Source organism: Gopherus evgoodei, chromosome 6, assembly GCF_007399415.2.
Source record: "Gopherus evgoodei ecotype Sinaloan lineage chromosome 6, rGopEvg1_v1.p, whole genome shotgun sequence".
NCBI classification, from domain to species: domain Eukaryota; kingdom Metazoa; phylum Chordata; order Testudines; family Testudinidae; genus Gopherus; species Gopherus evgoodei.
Genome location: NC_044327.1, coordinates 54797682 through 54818977, shown reverse-complemented (window position 1 = coordinate 54818977; position 21296 = coordinate 54797682). Strand labels below are relative to the sequence as shown.

The 21296-nt window shown below is 38.8% G+C and overlaps 1 protein-coding gene across 1 annotated transcript in view; it reads left to right on the top strand.

Moving 5' to 3' along the window:
- The window catches only part of ADAMTS19 (ADAM metallopeptidase with thrombospondin type 1 motif 19), a 271247-nt gene that overhangs the window by 167089 nt on the left and 82862 nt on the right, over window positions 1-21296 (top strand). Inside the window, 2 exon segments of the mRNA XM_030567704.1 lie at window positions 12677-12817; window positions 13829-13979. Of these exon segments, the coding sequence (XP_030423564.1) occupies window positions 12677-12817; window positions 13829-13979 (292 nt within the window).

The following is a 21296-nucleotide window of genomic DNA, read 5'->3' as shown; positions in this document are numbered from 1 at the left end:
AAAGTAACCAAGACCTTAAGAGACTTTTTATCCCCTTTCTTCAGCAATGTCTCAACCAGCCATGACTTTTCACAATCACTGCTACTCTCAACTTGCAGTTTTCACTCATCACCTTCATCCTTCTGATGTCATCTTGGTTAGACCTTTATCTTTTGGAGTTTGGGGTTGGAAGCGGGATTATTGACTGCTCAGAAAAATGTCCACAGTTCCCCTGGGAACCAGTTTTTTATGGTTTGGTTAATCCCTCCTAAGCAGTTGGTAGATTCTATGTGCTCAAACAAATAGCCAGCATTCCACAGTAGTAACAGAGTGTGTATCTCTGTAACCTTTGGCATTTTTTATTTTTTCACCAATGTTAATAATAAAATAGTTTAGGCTGATTCTATCCTCTCCATAACTGAGATCCCTCAGATGTCTGCTCCTAAGGTAGTTCTTCCTGAAGTGCTATTCAGTCTCTGCACTACAGTCAGAGAGGTGGTGGCACTTTTAGAGGAACAGGAAGCTTAGTCAAAGGTAACTCAACTCCTAGCCCACATCCAGACTAACCCGTCGTATCGGCGGGTTAAAATCGATTGCTTCGGGGATCAATATATCGCGTCTAGTCTAGACGCGATATATCGATCCCCGAGTGTGCTTACATCGATTCCGGAACTCCATCAACCCGAACGGAGTTCCGGAATCGACACGGAGAGCCGCGGACATCGATCCCGCACCGTCTGGATGGGTGAGTAATTCGATCTTAGATATTCGACTTCAGCTACGTTATTCACGTAGCTGAAGTTGCGTATCTAAGATCGATTTTCCTCCCCTAGTCTGGACGAGGCCCTAGAGGAGTGATGGGAGGCAGAGACGCAACTAAGTGTTGCTAACCCTCCCTGAGAGGTCTTCTTCAAAATGGGCCCCAGGGAACCATCAGGTTGAGAGACCACATCCTCTGCCTCTTCCATGAATCCCCAAGTACTTGTGCCTGATGATAAAATATCCCTCAGGTGGTTATTTCAAAAAGTGGTTACTGTTTGTTCCTTAATAATACATATTTCCATTATGGTGCACCCTTTTCCGCTTAAAAATTCGATTAGTTTCTAGGTGCGTGTGTGTGTGTGTGTGTGTGTGTGTGTGTATGCTAACAAGTTGCTTTTGTTGATGTTACATTTTTTATTATCAAGTCTTTACAACTCCTGCACAACAAAATTAATGTTAACAGAAGCTATTATTTATATTCTGATTCCTATGTTTAGCTACTGTATTTCTCTGTTGTTTTTATTCTCTCATTCTCTATTAATTATTGTTATAATTCTTAATTGGTTAGTGCATTAAAGTATTTTAGAGTAATCGTTATTCTAGGTACAGCCTCAAATTCTTGAAAGTTTAAAAAATATTTGTATTGTAAATTGGCATTCTTTTTCTTTCCTCGGGTCCTTGTCTCATTTTAGGGCCTGATCCTACTTTGTGTGCAAATAAGCATACGCCCTGGGTTAGGTGTTTGCAGAATCTAGTCCTTAGATTGTAAACTCTTCAGAGCATGAATTCTAAGCCTCATTTTGATCCAACGTACACCAGTTTCATTTATGTGATGTGCTTCTGATTTACTTTGTTGTGAGAAAAGAATCTGGTCCTCCACCTCTAATTTGTAAATGCACTGTGCTTCAATAGTGGCATGCAAGTAATGAATAATAATAATACATAAGAGCTTTCCAGTGTAATAGTGTGGTGTCATTGAGCGAGTCTGCTGCAATGAATGTACCATGTCTGCAGGAAATTTTGAGCTCCTGTTGCAGGATAAATATCAAATAACGTCTTTTCAGTGTGGACTTAATTTTTTCCAGAAGGTGTGTGCATAGCCTCATTTAACTTGTATAGCAAAACATTTGTTCAGATGTGAAAGAGGTGTCATTTTGGAATGCATGACTATAATAAAAGCATAAAAGCCTCACCCGGGTACTTTTTTCACAAGAGCATAAGAATGACCATACTGGGCCAGACCATCTAGCCCAGTATCCTGTCATCTGACAAGGTCCAGAGCCAGATGTTTCAGAGGGAATGAACAGAACAGGGGAATTATCAAGTGATCCATGCCCTGTTGTCCAGTCCCAGCTTCTGGGAGTCAGAGTCTTCGGAGCACCCAGAGCGTGAGGTTGCTTCCTTGACCATCTTGGCTAATAGGCATTGATGTACCTATCCTCCATGAACTTATCTAATTATTTTTAAAACCCAGTATATTTTGTCCTGTACAAAATACCCTAGCAATAAGTTCTACAGGTGTATTATGTGAAGAAGTACTACCTTATGTTTGTTTAAAATCTGCTGCCTATTCATTTCATTGGGTGAGCCTTGGTTCTTGTGTTATGTGACGGGGTAAATAATACTTCCTTATTCACTTTCTCCACGCCATTCATAGTTTTATAGACATCTATGATATCCCTCTTCAATCAAGTCTTTTCCAAGCTGAATAGTCCCAATTTTTTTAATCTCTTTTATATAAAAGCTGTTCCATACCCGTAATCATTTTTTATGCCCTCCTTTGTAGTTTTTCCAAGTCTAATATATCTTTTTTTTAAATAGAGTGATCAGAACTGTACACAGTATTCAAGGTGTGGGCCTAACATGGATTTATATAGTGGAATTATGATATTTATGGGTTTTTTAAATCTGTCCTTTTCCTAATGGTTCCTAAGATTCTGTTAGCTTTTTTGACTGCCACTACACATTGAGCAGATGTTTTCAGAGAACTATTTATGATGACTCCAAGATTTCTTTCTTGATGGTAACAACTAATTTACACTGCATCATTTTGTATGTATAGTTGGGATTATGCATGCCAATGTGCATTACTTTGCATTTATCAACATTTGAATTTCATCTGCCATTTTGTATGCCCCATCACCTCTGTTTTTGTGAAATACCTTTTGTAGTGCTTCAGAGTCAGCTTTGGACTTAATTATTTGAGTAATATTGCATTGTCTGCAAACTTTGCCACCTCTTTTATGTTTATCTCTTTTCCCAGAATATAGTGAACAGCACTGGTCCCAGTACAGATCCTTGGGACCACGCTACTTACTTCTTTCCACTGTGAAAACTGACCATTAATTCCTACCCTTTCTTTCCTATCTTTTAACCCATTACTGATCCATGAAAGGGCCCTCCCTTTTATCCCATGACTGCTTACTTTGATTAAGCACTTCTGGTGCTTTCTGGAAGTCTACGTACAGTATACCAACTGGATCACAGTTCTGAGTACAGAGAAACTTAGGTGACAAAAAAGTCATCTAATTCCTATTTCATGTTAGAATCTGTGGCACCCTTATAGACTAACAGACGTTTTGGAGCATGAGCTTTCGTGGGTGAATACCCGCTTCGTCGGATGCATGTAGTGGAAATTACCAAGGGCAGGTATATATATGCAAGCAAGCTAGAGATAACAGATTCTTTGCTGCTTTTACAGATCCTGACTAACACAGCTACCCCTCTGATATTTCATGGTAAATACCAACATAGGCCACCTCAAAATCTCCATAGTGTGTTCCAGCTTTCTGCATGATATCACAAACATTTTCTGGCAGTGGCTTTTAAACAAGCTTGAGAGGTTTTATAAGATAAAAATATTTTTCAGTTGACTTGACAACCATGCATAATGTTAGTGGCAAGTTTATTTGATCAAGGCTCTTTGTCAAAATACATTTAAAGTGAGATTATATAAATGGAGGTTAGTTGAACAGAGTGAATTGAAGTATTGCTAATATTTCAGTTAGAGAATGTTTTCCATAGGATACTTCCTATATTCATGCAATATGTGGCACGTCAATGTTTCTCAGCCAGGGTGGATTAAGCATTTCTTTATCTCACTCAGAATAATAAAGCTCCTGTTCTTACAGCAGAATTTGATCAATTTCCATGCAGATATGAGCACTTTTTCTTAAAAGTGCAAGCACTAATGTTTTTGTTAAATACAGCATTTTAGATTGGTGAACTGTTTCATCCTTTGTACTCCAAAGTGCACTTATCTTTCCTGCCACACAAACACACATTCATGCATGCATGATTGTCTTGCTCTCACTTACATAAGAATGAATGGCTCCCAAAAAGAGGAAAGAGGAGCTCATGGATACAAGAGGCAATCTGCCCAGCACTAACATGATAATTAGGTAAGAATAGAAATGTTAAGCCCCAGAACAGCACTACACACAGGACACAATTTCTGAAGTGGTTTTCTGTTTGTGAAAAAGTGCAGTTGTCTCTTACACATGTCCATTACGTCAGGCTGAGTTACTAAATACCATTCCACTGAGATATTTCCCCCAGTTGGACATTATGCACTTTCACATCCCTGATCATTACAGTGAAAATGTGTAAGTGTGCTCTGTATGGTATGTATATTCTTCCATTAATTATCTCTTGCTAAAAGGTGATATATCAGTGAGTCTCCAGATTTTTTACTGCATTACATGGCATGATGGAGGAGATGGAGAGTTAAGGACTTCTGCATTCCCGTTTTGTGTTCACCTTTTATGCACATTTGTTATAGGTATTAAGGAAAGGGTGTATGCAGCAGCTTCCTCTTTATAACAGACCACAAGCTACATTGATGATGTTAAGGAAGGTACAGCAGATGCATGCTTTGGGAATGCCTAATTCTGCTAACAGAAGAGGGGCAAAGATGAGCAATACTTCAGCTTCCAAGATATGAGTCCCCAAAGTGAAGCAATACCTATTGCATTGTCCCAGTATATTGAGAACTCTCTATAAAAGTAATAGATTACTTTTTAAAGCTTGCCATTATTTTCATAATATAAAAATTCTTCCATACAGGAGTTCCTCTATTAAAACAATAGACAAATATCTGCTAAGTAATTTGCGCTGATCAATCTCTATTCCACATATTCTTCACTTGTTCAGTGGATGGAACATGAGGGCATGCAATGCATGGAAATGAATACATGTATGCATTAGGCATGGCATGGTGACACATTATGACAAGATATAATAGTTGAAATAATCTGTTTATTTTATAATAATTTTTCTATTTTATTTTTTAAAATCTTTAAGGGCAGGTGCTTACTTAGTACAGACTGAAACATCTATCTTATTTTCTAGATCAGAGTGTCTCCTCTTTTATGTTGTAATGAAACAGATTGACACTGAGACTTTTAAAAGATAATAAGATAAGCACTCAATGTACTAATCAGGGAAGCAACTTTTTTCACTACCTTAGAAACAATTATACAAGCGAACACAAAGATATTGGAAATAGCTGCTCTTCTGATTAGTACACTGTGGGCTAGATGCATCCAGGAGTTCAGTTGCCTAATTGCCACTTTAAGTGCCTAAACCCCAAATTTAGGCACCACTGGCATTCACAAAACCCTGTTCAGCTTTATCCTAACCCTGAAGTTTCCTAAGCTTACTTGGCGCCTACCTTTTTGCAGTAAAAATTCCTTACATGCCTATATTTCTGCCTCTGGGCATGCACATTGCTGCCTCACTCTAGGCGCTTGGTTGCCTAAGCCCCTGTGTGATCCACACTGCAGGGAGATTGGTGCTCCGCTGCCTATGCAGGGTGTCCGATTTGGTAAGCATCTTCAGAGGCCTCCTAACTCACACCAAACAGCAGGACCTCCTGTGACGCTGCCAGACCAGGTGCCAGTCTTGTGAAGCTGTAGGTGTCTGCTGAGCATTGACAAATTCAGAGCTGGAAACCAGACCAGCTCATCTCATGTTAGTATTGTTCAGGATAGGTTTCAGACTTATAAGAATGTGTTCAGTGTTTAGACTCTATGGACTGCTTCTAAATTGCTGCATGCATTAATTCACTTGTAATGTCTGTATGCCATGTATAAGGTAATATGTAAGTTTTGTTTATAACTATAAAAATTTCCTGCTTTGTACCTGTGAACCCAGTCAGGAGGACTGGTCCTCACCCATCAAGTAGGACTACAAAACTAAATGCACCATTGTGAACATCACATTACAAGACTTGATTAAAGGGCCCTCTCGACACCTTAAGGCAAGAAAGGCCATTCCATCTGCTTGAATGCTGGAAGGAAAGGGATAAAACAGGGACAAAAGAAAATTATCTCTCTCTCTTGCTGTTTGGACTTTCACCTGGCTGAGCTAGGAAACAGAAGCATAAATCAATAGGGTCAACCTGGGTTAGCCCTAAAGACATTCAGTGCTGACAGTTTACTAAATCTATGACACTTTTGGAACCATAGACTGTAACTCATTTGTGGTTTATAGTTGCCGCTTTAACGCTCTCGTTTCTTTTTCCTAGTTAATAAATCCTTAGTTAGTTTACTAATGGATTGGCTACAAGCATTGTCTTTGGTGTGAGATCTGAAGTACAGATTGAGCTGGGGTACGTCACTTCTCTCTTGGGACTGGAAGCAACCTGAATCTTTGTGATCTTTTGGTGTAGACAACCAACCTATTACTAAGTCCAGTTTGCCTGTGTGGCAAGATTAGAGCAATGCCCAAGGGGACTGCCTAAGACTTCCATGGTCAAACAGTTATAGTGTCAGAATTCACAATGTGTTTCTGGGTTGGGTGAAATGCCACCAGTTTTGGGGTGTCTGCCCTGTTTTTTGATAGTCTGCCCTGAGGTTGGCACTCAGAGTTGTCAGTTGCTCCAGACAGTGCAATAGCTCTCTCATAACTTTTAGCCCAGTTGTTAGGGTATTCATCCAGTGTATGGGAGCCCTCTGATTCACATCCTACCTCTGCCTGATGAGAAGAGGGATTTGAACAGGGATCTACATCTCAGGTGATGCTCTAACCACTAGTCTATGGGAGATAATGATATAGGATCTCTCTCAGGCTCTCCTGTTGAAGCTGTTCCACTATGAATAAATAATTAAAGACTCATTGGCACAGAGGGAATGGATGCTGGGTCTTCTGCCTCCTAGGTGAGTATGCTAACCACTGGGCTCTAGAGATATTTTCAGTCTGTATCTGGTCTAAGGACTCTTTAATTATGTTTGCAAAGTGGACCAGCTTTAACAAGAGAGATTAAGAGACCCCCATATCAGAATATCTCACAGCTCAGTGATTAGGCCACTCATCTGAGAAGTGATGGATCCTTCTTGAAATCCCTTCTTCTCATCAAGTAGAGAAGAGGACTTGGACTAGGGGTCTTCTAAATCTCAGGTGAGTACCCTAACCACTGGTGGCACGTCCCTCCAGATCAAACTTAGGCACCTAACTAATTGAAAGGGGTGGGACTTGGCACACGTCCCTCCCCTTGGCATCTCCTGTTGCCCAGCTCAGGTAGCTCCAAGCTCAGCATGCTATCTTTTGTTAATCCCATTCCTAGAATGACCATCTCTCTCTGTTCATTGTACAGGGAGCCAAGGCACTGAAACCAGGCTGGGTGAATGCCAATGATTTTCAAGGTGCCTTTAAAGATAGGCATTGTAACACTCAACATCACAACATCCAAGTCCCTTTCTGAATCTACTGTGAGTACTTAATTTATTTTCTAGATCAAACTGTCAAAGTATTAAACTATTTCATTATAGAACAAACTGGAGGCATTTTGATCTAGAAAATAAGTACTTAACCCACACTCAGTAATAGTTACCCTTAATGATTTTAAAAATAAAATAAAATAGAAAATAATATATACTATAAATAGAATATTTTGACTATTATATTATGTCATAGTAGTGGTGACTACTACTGACATGTCACAAAATCCTGTATAAATAATAAGAAATATTTAAATAAAAATAGATTTCTAAACAAAAATGTATTCGGAAATTATATTTTTTCCAATATAAAATTTTGAAATTGGAAAATTTTGGGACTTATTATTTTGTGTGAAACTTTGAAAACACTTATTTTTGTTCAGATAAGGAACACGCAAAAATTTCAGAATGTCAAAAATTCCCACAAAATGGAAATTTTGATTTTCACCTGGCTCTATCTGTAGTCACGTTCCATTCCCTGGACAGTCAGCAAACAGGTGAGGCAGGTTTAGACCTTCTGTTGTCTGTCCCTTAGTCTCCCCACAGTGTACAGCTATATGGTTTCTCTTATCATAATTGCTACATATGGGAAATCATACTAGGAGATTCCTTCTGATATATGTGCTACGAGGAATAAAGGGACAGAATTTTGTTTCAGGTAGTACTTCTGTGGTATTTGTAAATTGTCCATTTCCCTTGTTTTTCTTTTATTTTAATATCACCTGCACAAATTTGGGGTATATCTGATTTGTTCCAATATTTGAACTGCATATCTTTAATGGATACTCTAATACAATACACATGCACTAGATGAGTAAAAGAATAAAAACTAGAATTTTCAAAGTTATCTGAATCTGTACTTAGTACATTTTTTCAAGGTTTGTTATTTAAGATTTGGCTAAACAGTAGTATTTGTACAAATGGAGTCTCCTCACCTGACAATTAGAATGTAGATGGACTCTCTCTTGAGGAAGTTTTAAATTAAATATGGCCCTGAAGTGTCAAGAAAGCTTTAAAAAAGCTCTCTAACAGATGGAAAGGGAAGTGGTCTTATCAGCAGGAGGTGAAGTACAGCCTTTGAGTACTTTGGATTTTAGCCAATGAGTTGCAGTGCAGGGGAGACAATCACCCTTGAGCTGGAGTAACTCCTGCAGCTCAAACAGATCCTCTGTCACGGGCAGAGACAATTTGGGTGTTTGTGGGGGAGGCTGTAATGCGTCCCTCCCCGCCCCAAAGTAGGGATTGTATTAATAAATAAAGGAAACAGTTTAGAACAGAAGCTCATTTATCTCAGTTTATTAAATATGGAGAAATTTAGTCATGGTACAAAACCACTTATCAAAGCATTACTTTTTAAAACATGAATAAAGAGAATGACTTACAAATCTGAAGAAGTTCCAAACAATAATCTTCACCCTGGGTTTCTTTACATGAATTCTTCTGCAACATCTGTAAGCTGTAAGTCATCGGTTTTGTCCTTTTGTACATGTAAAAATATATGCCAGTTGAGCTGGCATTGTCTCATTGTGGCTCAAAGCCATATTTTAATACATTGTAGAGCACTGAAACAAATGCTCTCTTACAGCATTGGTTGCCAGTACCACTAAAATCATTTTCAACAATTCTACTACTTTGGAAAACAGTTGGCATTCGGCTTGGCTGGAAGAACTGATTTCAGCTATCTTTCTGTAAGCTGACAGATGGCTTACAGCAGATGAAGCTGACTAATCAGTCATTCATGATTGCAATCAGAGTCATACACAGCAAGCATGTCTTGAACGTTTCTGTTACATTTGGAGTTGCTGTGAGAGTTTCAAGATTTTACATAATTTTGTAGCCTTTCTGTTCACACCTTAATTAAATACTGGTCATTGTAAAATCAATTACTTAGAAGTAGATGTACTTATAAAATTCCTTTATTGAATTTAGGTACGTGGCTTCTCCTGTCCCTGTTTGCTTTTTCTAGGGAACTTTTCTTCCTTGAAAGTTCAGGTATTCTGACTATCAATACTAAACTTTTTTCATGGATTTGCTCCCAGAATAAGTTCTAGTTTTTCATCTGATTGGATGGACTGAAGTCGATTGTGTTATTTTCATATGAGATTGGCCTTCTGTGGCTGATGTGTACAACCTTTGCAGAGTTTTGGACAGAATGTTTACCATGTTTAGGAAATTTTTACTTAATTCATTACCAATGAGGAAATAAATATTCTTTTTCATTTTGAACAGCCATGTTACAAATTTGAACTCTAGTTACAGGATCTTGCTTTGCATTCTTTGCTGCCTCTCAAGTTGCACACAATGAAAGGTTGTTCTCAGAAACTGTGCAGAAGCATTGGCTTCAGAGAGTCCATCTTGTTGAACAGAAGCCAGAGATGCCTCATTTGGGTGACTTTGTAAAATTAATTTTAAGATTTTGTAAGTATCTCTTAGGATAGCATTGTTCTTAAGAGCATCCTGGCATTCCAAATTCAAAGCATGTCCATAGCAATGAACCAGGTGCTTGTGGTTCCACCTGTTGTAATCTGCTTGTTACAACTGATACTAAGCCTGCCATGCTGATGGAATCATCATAACATTGTCTGTGACCGTTACAGATACAAAGCTACAAGCTCTTTTTTGAAGTCTGTTTCATCTACCATATTCGTATGCTACTGTCCAGAAATTTTCTCAGAAATATCCCTCATGATTTTAAGAACCATGATTTCCATTATCTTGTTTGAATAATTGGATTTTGAATTTGTCTTGATTCTTTTTCATCTACTTGGAAATACCATGATCATATTCTGCCTGAAAACAAAGCAACCAAATAAAGTTGCTGCTAACCTGTCCACTTAAAGGCATATTTTCAGCTTGTTCAATATAAGGGCTTTGTGGTAGAAGTTCTTGTCTAGCAATATAATAATACTATTTAGTGTTTGTATTAGGATCTTCCTATTTTCTTATTTCTTCTCAGAGTACTGAAATCTTAGCATGTCACAACATTCTGTGCGGTCTTTTGAAGACTATCAGCTGGGTCATGGTGACACAGAGAACCTTGAGGCCTCTCAATTTGGTCACTTTCCAAGACAAATTTGTCTTTCATGGCTTGAACTCTAACAGATTCTCTTTATTCTCTATGGCATTTTCTGCTGTGGAGTTTCTTTCCACAGAATATACCTTTAAGCTCTATAGTTGTGTTATTGAATATGCATATGGGCAACTCCTTTGTGTGATCTTTCTACTGACAGTTGCTGCAGTATAGCTTTTTTTTGTTTTGTTTTGTGGCGGCTCCAGTCGTCCAATCAACTTGCCTTCCATTGTTCAGACAGAAGGAAGGTTTACCCAGAGATTATGGAGGACATCTCTAACTTTCAGAATTTATCAAAGTTTTTGATAAATGGGAAAATGTGGCACTGGGTGTGTGGGGACAAGAAAGAGTTCAGTCAATCAAGAGACTTAACTAGCCAGGGTTCACATCCGTGGAGGTTAGGAGCAGAAGCACTAGTGTAGTGATGCACTATCCAGCTCAGAAAAAGTGAGAAATTAAAATAAGCGTGAAATAAATGTATCTTCACCCCAATTCTATACTCCATTCACAAAATTCTCCCTGAAGATTCATGCACAGACAGCTGCCTCAGCATCCCACAGTGTGTACTGTGCACATTCCAGTAGGGGCTCTAAGCTAGCAGCAGCAGCAACACTCCTGTTAAGCAGCCTGGCAGGCACAACAGAGTCCTACAAAACAGTGTCTTATTGGGGAATTAAATTCCTTTCATTAATAAGCACAATGTAACAGGAGCTGGGGTACCTCATATAAAACTTGACCTAGCGTTACTGATATTTGACTGAACAGCTTTATGTGGGGCACAGTTTGGCCAGGAGGGAAAGTTGGCAGGGTTGTGCAATGTTTTTGTTTTTTGTTGTTTACATTTTAATGTGAAAGTAAACAAAGGATGGTGAGATGTAGGGAGGTATATGATATTAGCACTTAGTACTGGTCTAGAGGTAACTGACTTTTCATGCAAGAAAAATTGCATTGATGCATTTATTTGGCTGAAAGCAAGGACCATTCGTGAGAAATGACCAAGATAGCCAACTTAAGTGAATATACCTGATGAGTATAAGGGGCCAGCACACAGGGAGTAGTGCTTATGTAGTGGTATCACCTACAATGTTTTGCTTTGCTATAGTACAAACTACAGGGCTATCAAATCCTGCAGAAGCTGCAAAAGCCCAGCAGCCACTTTGTATACCCTGCTCTGAAGAGTATCCTTATAGTGACTTTTAAAGTTAAAAGCAGCTGAGACTGTTTTATTTACTTTTCACATAGCAGATCTGTGTGTATCCATATAGCTACTTTTGAAGGTTTTAAAGTGCCTTTTTTTCCCCTTAAAAAACCCACCTTAATATTGCCTACAATAAAATAGGTTTTTTTCAATTGATAGTGAATCTTCAAAAGCAACAACTGAGCAAATTCAAAGTGGCAGCTACAAATAGATTTTGTAGCAAAATTTTATGACTCCTGCATGGCAGTGTCCTGTGGGAGCATTCACCACATTTTATAGTGTTGATACTTCATCCTTTGAATATAGTTCCCTTGAGTCATTCCATTGCTATTATTTGAAATAAAAGGTACTGCAACCAAAACTCTGTGAATTTTTGAAATTGCAAGTATATATTAAACTTCTGCTCAGAATATTTTAACAATAAATCTCACTTATTAGTTAGCTAAATGCAAGTAGTCAACAATAAGCAAACCAATGTGTAACGAAAACAAGTTCAATGCAGAATTGCACTGTGATTCACTGGCTTTGTTATGTAAGTTCATGATGGTCTTCCCATTCATTAGTGGGAGAAATGCAGTTTGTTTGTTGTGGAGGCCAAAAGTATAAAAGGGTCCAAAATGGATTTAGGTAAGTTTATGGAGAATAGGTCCATCAGTGGCTATTAGCCACGATGGTCTGGGATGCAACCTCATGCTCTGGGTGTTTTTAGCCTCTGACTGCCAGAAACTGGGAGTAAATGTCAGAGGATGGATCATTCAGTGATTGCCTGTTCTGTTCATTCCCTCTGAAAAACCAGGCATTGGCCAATGTTGAGAGACAGAACACTGAGCTAGATAGACCGTTGGTTTGACGCAGTTATGGCCGTTCTTATGTTCTTAACCATTTTGAAAACCATTTATTGCTGTTTTCTTAAAATATTTTTTATTTTTTAATATTTTCAAAATTCAGCATGGGAATAAATCATGACAATGACCACCCATCCTGTGCAGACGGTCTCCATATCATGTCTGGAGAATGGATTAAAGGACAGAATCTTGGTGATGTTTCATGGTCTCCTTGCAGCAGGGAAGATCTAGAAAGATTCCTCAGGTGATTCAGTCAAGAAATAGCAGTGCTTAAAGTAATTCTTTGACTTTAGTTGATCTAAGTTTCAGATACGCCAAATACTTAATACTCTCTACCAGCTTCTATATGTGATTAAAAAGGAAATACTGTTGATAATAGCTACATATTATCCACCAAAAAGCCACCTTATCAACAAAAGAAAATACATTAACAAAGATATGGGGCAAATATATGCACGAGGAAGATTGAGTGTTTAAAATGACATCTGTATTGATCTCTATTTTGCACATAACATATTACAGATTACATCATGTCGTATGTTGTCATTCAATAACAATAATATGGGGAAATAATATTATTTTAATAGAAATATTTTATGAGTTCTTTGATTGAGAATAAGACACATGGAATCATACCAAAATAGGACACCTACCTTGTGCCCATGCATTGTATAAGGAATAACCCTCAAGAATAGCTCTCTTGAAGATAGGTGCCTACTGACAATTTACTACTTACAACTGAGCAGTCCTTAGAAGGTCTGCTTTGGAGCTGGCACGGGAATGATAGAGATTCAAGGACAGTCTGTAGATGTGTCCATTTCGAACTCAAGTCCAGTGGAGGTCCATATATTTCATCTCCCTTTTTCTTTAATTTTGGGTGAAAACTGAGTGCTAACTGATGTCCTGGTACTTGGAAAATACTGACATTTAAAATCAGGGTGAAAAAAGTGAGCTCTCTAAATATTTATTAAAAACCCGTATAATTTTAACCAATTAAATTATGTAATACTTACACTAAAATGTTTTCCATGTATTTTCCTGAAATCCTTATAGCTGTTTGTAATCTGTTCTGCCTTTCTGTATATACAACAGCAAAAGAAAGAACTTTGTTAAATTAACAGGTCTAAATGTCAGCAAAATGCTGCTTAAGATCTGTTAATCCTTTTTTATAGCAATTGCATATGTTCTATGTCAACAAAATAGCCAACCTTTATTAATATTATTCAACGTTTTATGAATTTCTGCATATTGGCAGGTCAAAGGCCAGTAACTGTTTGCTACAGACAAGTCCCCAAAGCCTCAATTCTGTGATTATTCCCTCCAAATTGCCAGGAATGACGTACACTGCAGATGAACAGTGTCAGATTCTCTTTGGACCTATGGCTTCATTTTGTCAAGAAATGCAGGTAAGGATTGTTGTTTACTTTAGAACAGAGAGTTATTTTTTCAGTGACAGCATGAAAGAGAGAATTACTGATTTGTAACCGGTTTTATGCTTTGCATGTGAAAGTCAAGATGGGCATGTTTTATTTATTGCTTCGGCCCTGTTATAGTGGTGTCAGATTGGTGCTTTAATGTGCACCATTAGCATGCTGATTTCAGTATAAAAATAGAAAATACATCCAGTGAAGTCATGGACCCTCTGAAGTAAATGACCTCACCGCACATTAAGTGATGGGGCCATTTCTGGCTTCTTGGAAAAGCTGTATTTCCCCTTTAAGGGCTAGGAAGCCAGAGTGTTACTTGCAGCTTCATACCAGATCTGTGTGGGGACGCTGCCCCATCCCTTTCCCCCCTAGGTGGCCAGAAGAGAAGGGGGACTACTTATGTCCATGCTGGTGCAGGCAAAGGTGGAGCAGCACCCACCCTCCCATCCATGAAAGCAGTTAAAATACCAGATTTTGTCATGATCCACTGTGGGCCTCACTGTAGTTGCTCCTTTCCAAGGGGTCTGGGAAGGAAATTTTTTTTTCCACTTCTTTCTGCAGCCAGTACAAAAACTGTCATTAGCTCTCATTAAACTACAATTTATGGGCCAGACTGTCAAATGTATGTGCAGTTGCATGATACCTTTGTACCCTCCTAATTTCCCTGTCCCTTTACTGTGGGTAAATAAATCAGGAATGTTATCCTAATGAAACCAGGTGAAATTAAATGGGCAATTAATCACCTGCAAGTTACATATACTCCCCAAGATGCTTTTCCAAGCTGTCTCTCAGGCTGTCTTTAGTGCTTCTTTAGTGTTCCTTGCTACTTTCAGGAACACCAACAATTAAGTCAAGTTTATTATCCTGATGCTAATTTGACTGTCTTCTTGAGAATAAGATACTTACTTTTCTGGACTTGTCCTCTGTTAATTTCTGATATTTAGTTTTGAATGCCCCATCTGTTCTAGGGTTTTTTATTTGTGAAAGTATATAGTCAAGTTAAACAACTCTATGCCCAAGAAATTTATTCTGTCAGGCAGGGAATAAATGTTACAAGTGATATGTGCAGCTGCTAAAAAGAACTGAACCACAACTAACAATGCATTTCTTCTAAGATCTGACTGCCCATACATTTGATTAAGCAGAACTTGTAAGACTATCTGTAATCACATTATATGGTAATATTAGATATACCAATCACATCTCCCTCATTGCCAAGGTTCCAGTACACAATCTCTCTGATAATCCTGGGAGACAAGGGAGAGATTCCATGTACTTCCCTTCACGTGGTCTCGCTTTCCTACAATACCTGCCACAGCAGAGTACTAACAACATCTACCCTGCAGAGTTATCTCTGGGAGCTACTAAGTTGGCCCACATTCCTGTTCTTTGAATGGTGCCTAATCTTTATGTTGAAGATTTTTTTTACCCTGTGAACATGCTTTAAGATGAAGGCTGTAATTTATGTAGTCTGAGAAGAGTAGCCTAAAGCCTTTCAAGAACAAAGTGTCTGTGTATCTTTCAGTGTAAGATTTATACTGTCACTGTGATTATCTTGTAAAACTGCCAAGTTTGCTTTTATGCTCACTGTGCTTTAAGTAAGAATCAATTAGTTCCTACCATTCTTTTGAATAACAGAAAGTAAGATAATGGTTCATGAGTAGAACCTGATAATTGAGTACAATTGTAGAACTGCAAAATATCGGCCTTGAAGATTAAAGTCCAGGATGTGAATGCTATCTAGTCAACTTCACTAAAGCAATTCTTGTCATAACACAGCTGTGAGCTTTATAGAGAGTGAATAGAGTGGTTGTATAGCATGGCAACTTTTAAGAAAGTCCAAGGGAAAGATCATGATGAAAAGAGCAAAAGTTATGGAAATATTATATTCCTGTCTACATATCTGTTGTTATCACCACCACTACTGTTCCCACTATCTCTTCTCTGCACAAGCATGGCTCTTAGCTGCTCTTTTTGTCTTTCTTGCATAGTCCCAACTTTTATCCTTCTTCCCAGCTGTTCATATGACAGGAATGGCATTCCACTTGACATACACAAATATCCCTCACTCTTTTTTCCTTTAGAAACCTCCAGAAAAGCCAACTGTTCTTTGAAATGTTCCAGTCACAGTGACCCCTGCCACACTGTTTCTGCATTTGTTAATGTTGTAACATACAAGGTTTTGCTGTTAGAATGGATGCCTCATAAGTCCTTTTGGAAGGGGAAATCTCTGAGTTTGGCATAGCTTTTTTGTTGTACATTGATGTGTACTATTGCACTATATAAATAGTAAATTAATGTATAGTTTATAAAAATCAAGTGTCACCAACATTATTTTATATCCTCAGATAAATCTTATTTCCTATTGTTAGTCCAATAATTTTAATTTCTCTTGTACTGTGATAACCATGTACAGAAGAGGGAACATACTGTGTTAGAGCTAAACTTTGTAATCATAACTTCACTTTTCTAGGAGTAAAACTTTCTCTTTTCCCCATCTTGGACAGTTAAGTTCTGACCCAAGGTACAGTGTTGTTGCTGAGCTCCAGCTTTCTATTTGCCTCCCTTGCTATGATAGTTTAACTGGCAGCACTTAAAGTTCCCAGTGAAAGCGTTCCGCTGTTTCTTCTGTTTTGCCCCCACGCACGTAAAAATCCTAAAATGTCAAAAAAGTCTTGTAGTTTTGTTTTAAAGAATTCTGACTGCATTACTTCAGTGATAAAAGTACAACTGTAAATATGAGTAAACCTATCACTTTTGTGCGGAGTAGAGCATATGACCTGAAGTGTTAGGAAAGATGGTCCCAGAACAGACCCCTGGGGGACACCACTATTTACCTCTCTCCATTCTGAAAACTAAGTGTGACACACAAACTCTCCAGTGTAAAACTTTAATCCTGATTGTTCTTTCAACTTACATGTGTTAAATCAAATGTCAGCAGGAAATATCAGGATTTATTTAATCAAAGGAACTCTGTCACCTGAGAGAGTCTAAAGCATATGTTGTTTAAGAGTTTTCATTCTGCATATTTATGCTGAATACTTTATATTTATTGTATGCAAAAATAAATGTAAAAATAGCTAAAAATGCACAATTTAGGTACCAAAACTACATTAAAGGTCATTTGTAAATTATTAATGAAATGTATAATGATGCTGGGAAATCATGAAATACAGCAGGGAATTAAATAAACATAGCTAATTATTTCCAGTGCAGCTGCTAAACCATCTGAAGTAGTTAAATAGCTTTTGAAGCACATACAAAGTATCTAATGAAGATACTAAATATTTTAAAACAAGCACAATATTTACACTTTTTCAATGTCACACCTAATTCCTTGGGGGTTGAACAGACCATGTGTAACCATGCTATAGACTTTAGGTTAAATGCATTCTTCCAGAAGATATTAACAGAATTTAGATCAGTTTAAAAAAATCAGTTTGCTTTATTTGTTGTAGTGTGTATTTTATATGGCTCTTGGGCTTGTATATCAAATATCTCACATACAATATCTCGTGTGTGTATCCACAAATTCTCTGTTACATCTCTCATCTTCTCTGTGCTATTAGTCCTCTATGTAACCCGAGTCAATATTACATCATCATTGTCACCATTTGAAAAGAGCCTAAATTATGTTTCCTCTCAATCTCTGAAGTTGTTGTTTCTCTTTGTGTTCTAGTCTGATATACAGCACAGGTTTCACTGATTAATAAATAATAATCTGCAGTCATAGCTGGTGCACATAAGTATGCAAGTATATTCTTATATACTTACAGTTTTCTTCAGATTCCGAGATTAGCATGATGTAACTTATGCACCATCAAGATTGTTTGATGAACAATAAAAAATTACCTTTGTGTTAGCTCAGGTGAAATAAGACCAGACACCAAAAAGAATTCAAATGGATAGGTTTTAATGTAATGGAAAGGTCAGTTTTCTAGGCCTTTTCAAGAGCCAAGTACATAAATTGGTGTCCTACCAAAAGTAGTTGAAAGCTGTGTCCTACTCATCCTATCAGTGCAGGTGGATTCAGTGGATCCTCCAAAAGACATTTCACAAACTATGGATAATTTTGCTATAGGAGGGTGTAGTTTTGTTAAATAAACATAAATGACATAAATGAAAGGGAGTGGGAAGGTAATTAATCCTTGAAGGAGAAGGTGCCTGTATACTTTCAGGCCGATCATGCTAAGCCACCCTTTGTCCTAACTGATAGATCCCAAGGTCAGACAGCTATCCCATCTGATAAACTGTCTAGCTCACCCAGGCCCACACTTCTCCCTGTCAAGGGGGTTAGAATCATCACTGAGTCAGTTTTGTGGGTGAGTCTCTCAGTCCCAACAACAAAGATTCAAAATTTGGGAGCTACATGCCCATCCCTGCCCAAACAGATAAATTCATGCCACTGTAAAGACTCCATAGGACCCCAAAGTTGCAACATGACTTACTGAAATATAAGATTCTGACATGACCCAAACAGAAAAGAAAATGCAATGGTTAGTCCCCGTAACAACAACATCCAATTTGGTCATTAACACACACACAACATTCCAAGGAAAGGACTGACTGCTTCTCCTAGGCTCTTTCTCCCCGCTTACATAGGTGGGAGGGGAAATCCTGCTACAAATAGGAAGGGAGTCTGAATAGTATTTTGATTCTCCCAAAGCTCAGCCTTAAAAAATGGAAAGGGGAGGCTAAAGCTCCCTCCCAGCCAGTTAGATCCAGAGTAGTAATCAGTGATACAGCCTGACACTAAATAAGTTACAATTGGTTCAGATGGGCCAGGGAACCCCTAGCATTCTTCAAGGGGAAAACCCAGCAAACTCAACCCAGCTTATCACTACCCACTGCTTGTAAGTTTTTCTGGAGGGGTGGTGGTCTAAGAAGATAAGAACGGCCATACAGGGTCAGATCAAAGGTCCATCTAGCCCAGTATCCTGTCTTCCAACGGTGGCCAATGCAAGTTGCCACAGAGGGAATGAACAAAACAGGGAATCATCAGGTGATCCATCCTCTATCGCCCATTCTCAGTTTCTGGCACACAGAGGCTAGGGACACCATCCCTACCCGTCCTGGATAATAGCCATTGATGGACCTAGCCTCCATGAACTTATCTAGCTCTTTTTTGAACCTGTTATAGTCTTGGCCTTCACAACATCCTCTGGCAAGGAATTCCACAGATTGACTTTGCGTTGTGTGAAAAAATACTTCTTTTTGTTTGTTTTAAACCTGCTGCCTATTAATTTCATTTGGTGGCCCCTAATTCTTGTGTTATGTGAAGAAGTAAATTACACTTCCTTATTTACTTTCTCCACACCTCATGATTGTATATACGTCTATCACAGTGTTTCCCAAACTTGGGACACTGCTTGTGTAGAGAGAGCACCTGGCGGACCGGGCCAGTTTCTTTACCTGCCCCATCCGCAGGTTCTGCCGATCACGGCTCCCACTGGCCGCGGTTTGCTGCTCCAGGCCAATGGGAGCTGCTGGAAGGAGCGGCTCAGCCCACACTGCTTCCAGCAGCCCCCATTGGTCTGGAGCAGTGAGCCGTGGCCAGTGGGAGCCATGATCGTGAAACCTCTGGACTGGGCAGGTAAACAAACTGACCCAGACTGCCAGGGGCTTTCCTCACACAAGCAGCGTCCTAAGTTTGGGAAACACTGCTCTATCATATCCCCCCTTAGTCATCTCTTTTCCAAGCTGAAAAGTCACAGTCTTGTTAATCTCTCCTCATACAGAAGCTGTTCCATACCCCTAATCATTTTTATTGCTGTTTTCTGAACCTTTTCCAAGTCCAATATTTTTTTTTTAGATTGGGCAAGCACATTTGCACACAGTATTCAAGATGTGGGTATACCATGGATTTATATAGAGGCAATATTATATTTTCTCTCTTATTGTCTATCCTTTTCTTAATGATTCCCAACATTCTGTTCACTTTTTTGACTGCCACTGCACATTGTGTGAATGTTTTCAGAGAACTATCCACAGTGACTCCAAGATCTCTTCCTTGAGTGACAGCTAATTTAAACCCCATCATTTTATATGTATAGTTGGAATTATGTTTTCCAATGTACATTACTTTCCATTTATCAACATTAAATTTCATCTGCCATTTTGTTGCCCAGTCATCCAGTTTTGAGAGATCCTTTTGTAGTTCTTCACAGTCTGCCTGAGACTTAACTATCTTGAGTAGTTTTGTATCATCCGCAAATTTTGCCACCTCACTGTTTACACTTTTTTCCAGATCATTTATGAATATGTTGAATAGGACTGGTCCCAGAACAGACCCCTGGGGGACACCACTATTTACCTCTCTCCATTCTGAAAACTGACCGTTTATTCTTACCCTTTGTTTCCTATCTTTTAACCCAGGGGTAGGCAACCTTTGGAAAGTGGTGTGCCGAGTTTTCATTTATTCACTCTAATTTAAGGTTTTGCGTGCCGTAATACATTTTAACATTTTTAGAAGGTATCTCTCTATAAGTCTATATTATATAACTAAACTATTGTTGTATGTAAAGTAAACAAGTTTTTTAAAATGTTTGAGAAGCTTCATTTAAAATTAAATTAAAACGCAGATCTTTTCAGTTTAGTGCAGTGATTCTTAACCTGGGATGCACACACCCCTTGGGGGTGTGAGATGCCCCTTCTGAGGGCGCAAGATGTGCGAGATTTTTTTAGAAGGTAAATCATCAAAAACACAAATTAAGCACAGGCACGTAAGTACAACTACTTTTTTTCATCAAACCTATGTATTTATGAACATTATACATTATACATGTTTTAATGATTACTGTAATATACAAACAAAGTTTTTAAGTTTTCAAGTTTCTAAGCCAATTGTAGTGTAATTTTATATGAGTGCTGCAGAGCACTGGGACCAGGCCAGGAGCAGAGACCTGGGCTGGCTGCCAGTACTCTAGGCCGGCAGGAGGGCTGAGCAGGGCTGGAGGCGCGGACTCCCTGGCCAGGGGCCAGGCAGCTGGAACCCCAGACCAGCAGCGAGGTGAATGGGGCCGGTCTGGGGTTCTGTCCACTGGCTCCTGCCACCTGGGGTCCTGGCTGCCGGCCCCGCTCATCCTCTGCTGGCCAGGGGTTCCAGTCACTCAGGCCGGCAGCGGCTGGCAGCAGTGTGCCAGTAAAAATTGACTCACATGCCACAGGTTGCTGACCCCTGTTTTAACCAGTTACCAATCCATGAGAGAACCTTCTCTCTCATCCGATGACTGCTTACTTAAGAGCCTTTGGTGAGGGACCTTGTCAAAGGCTTTCTGAAAATCTAAATTCTCTATA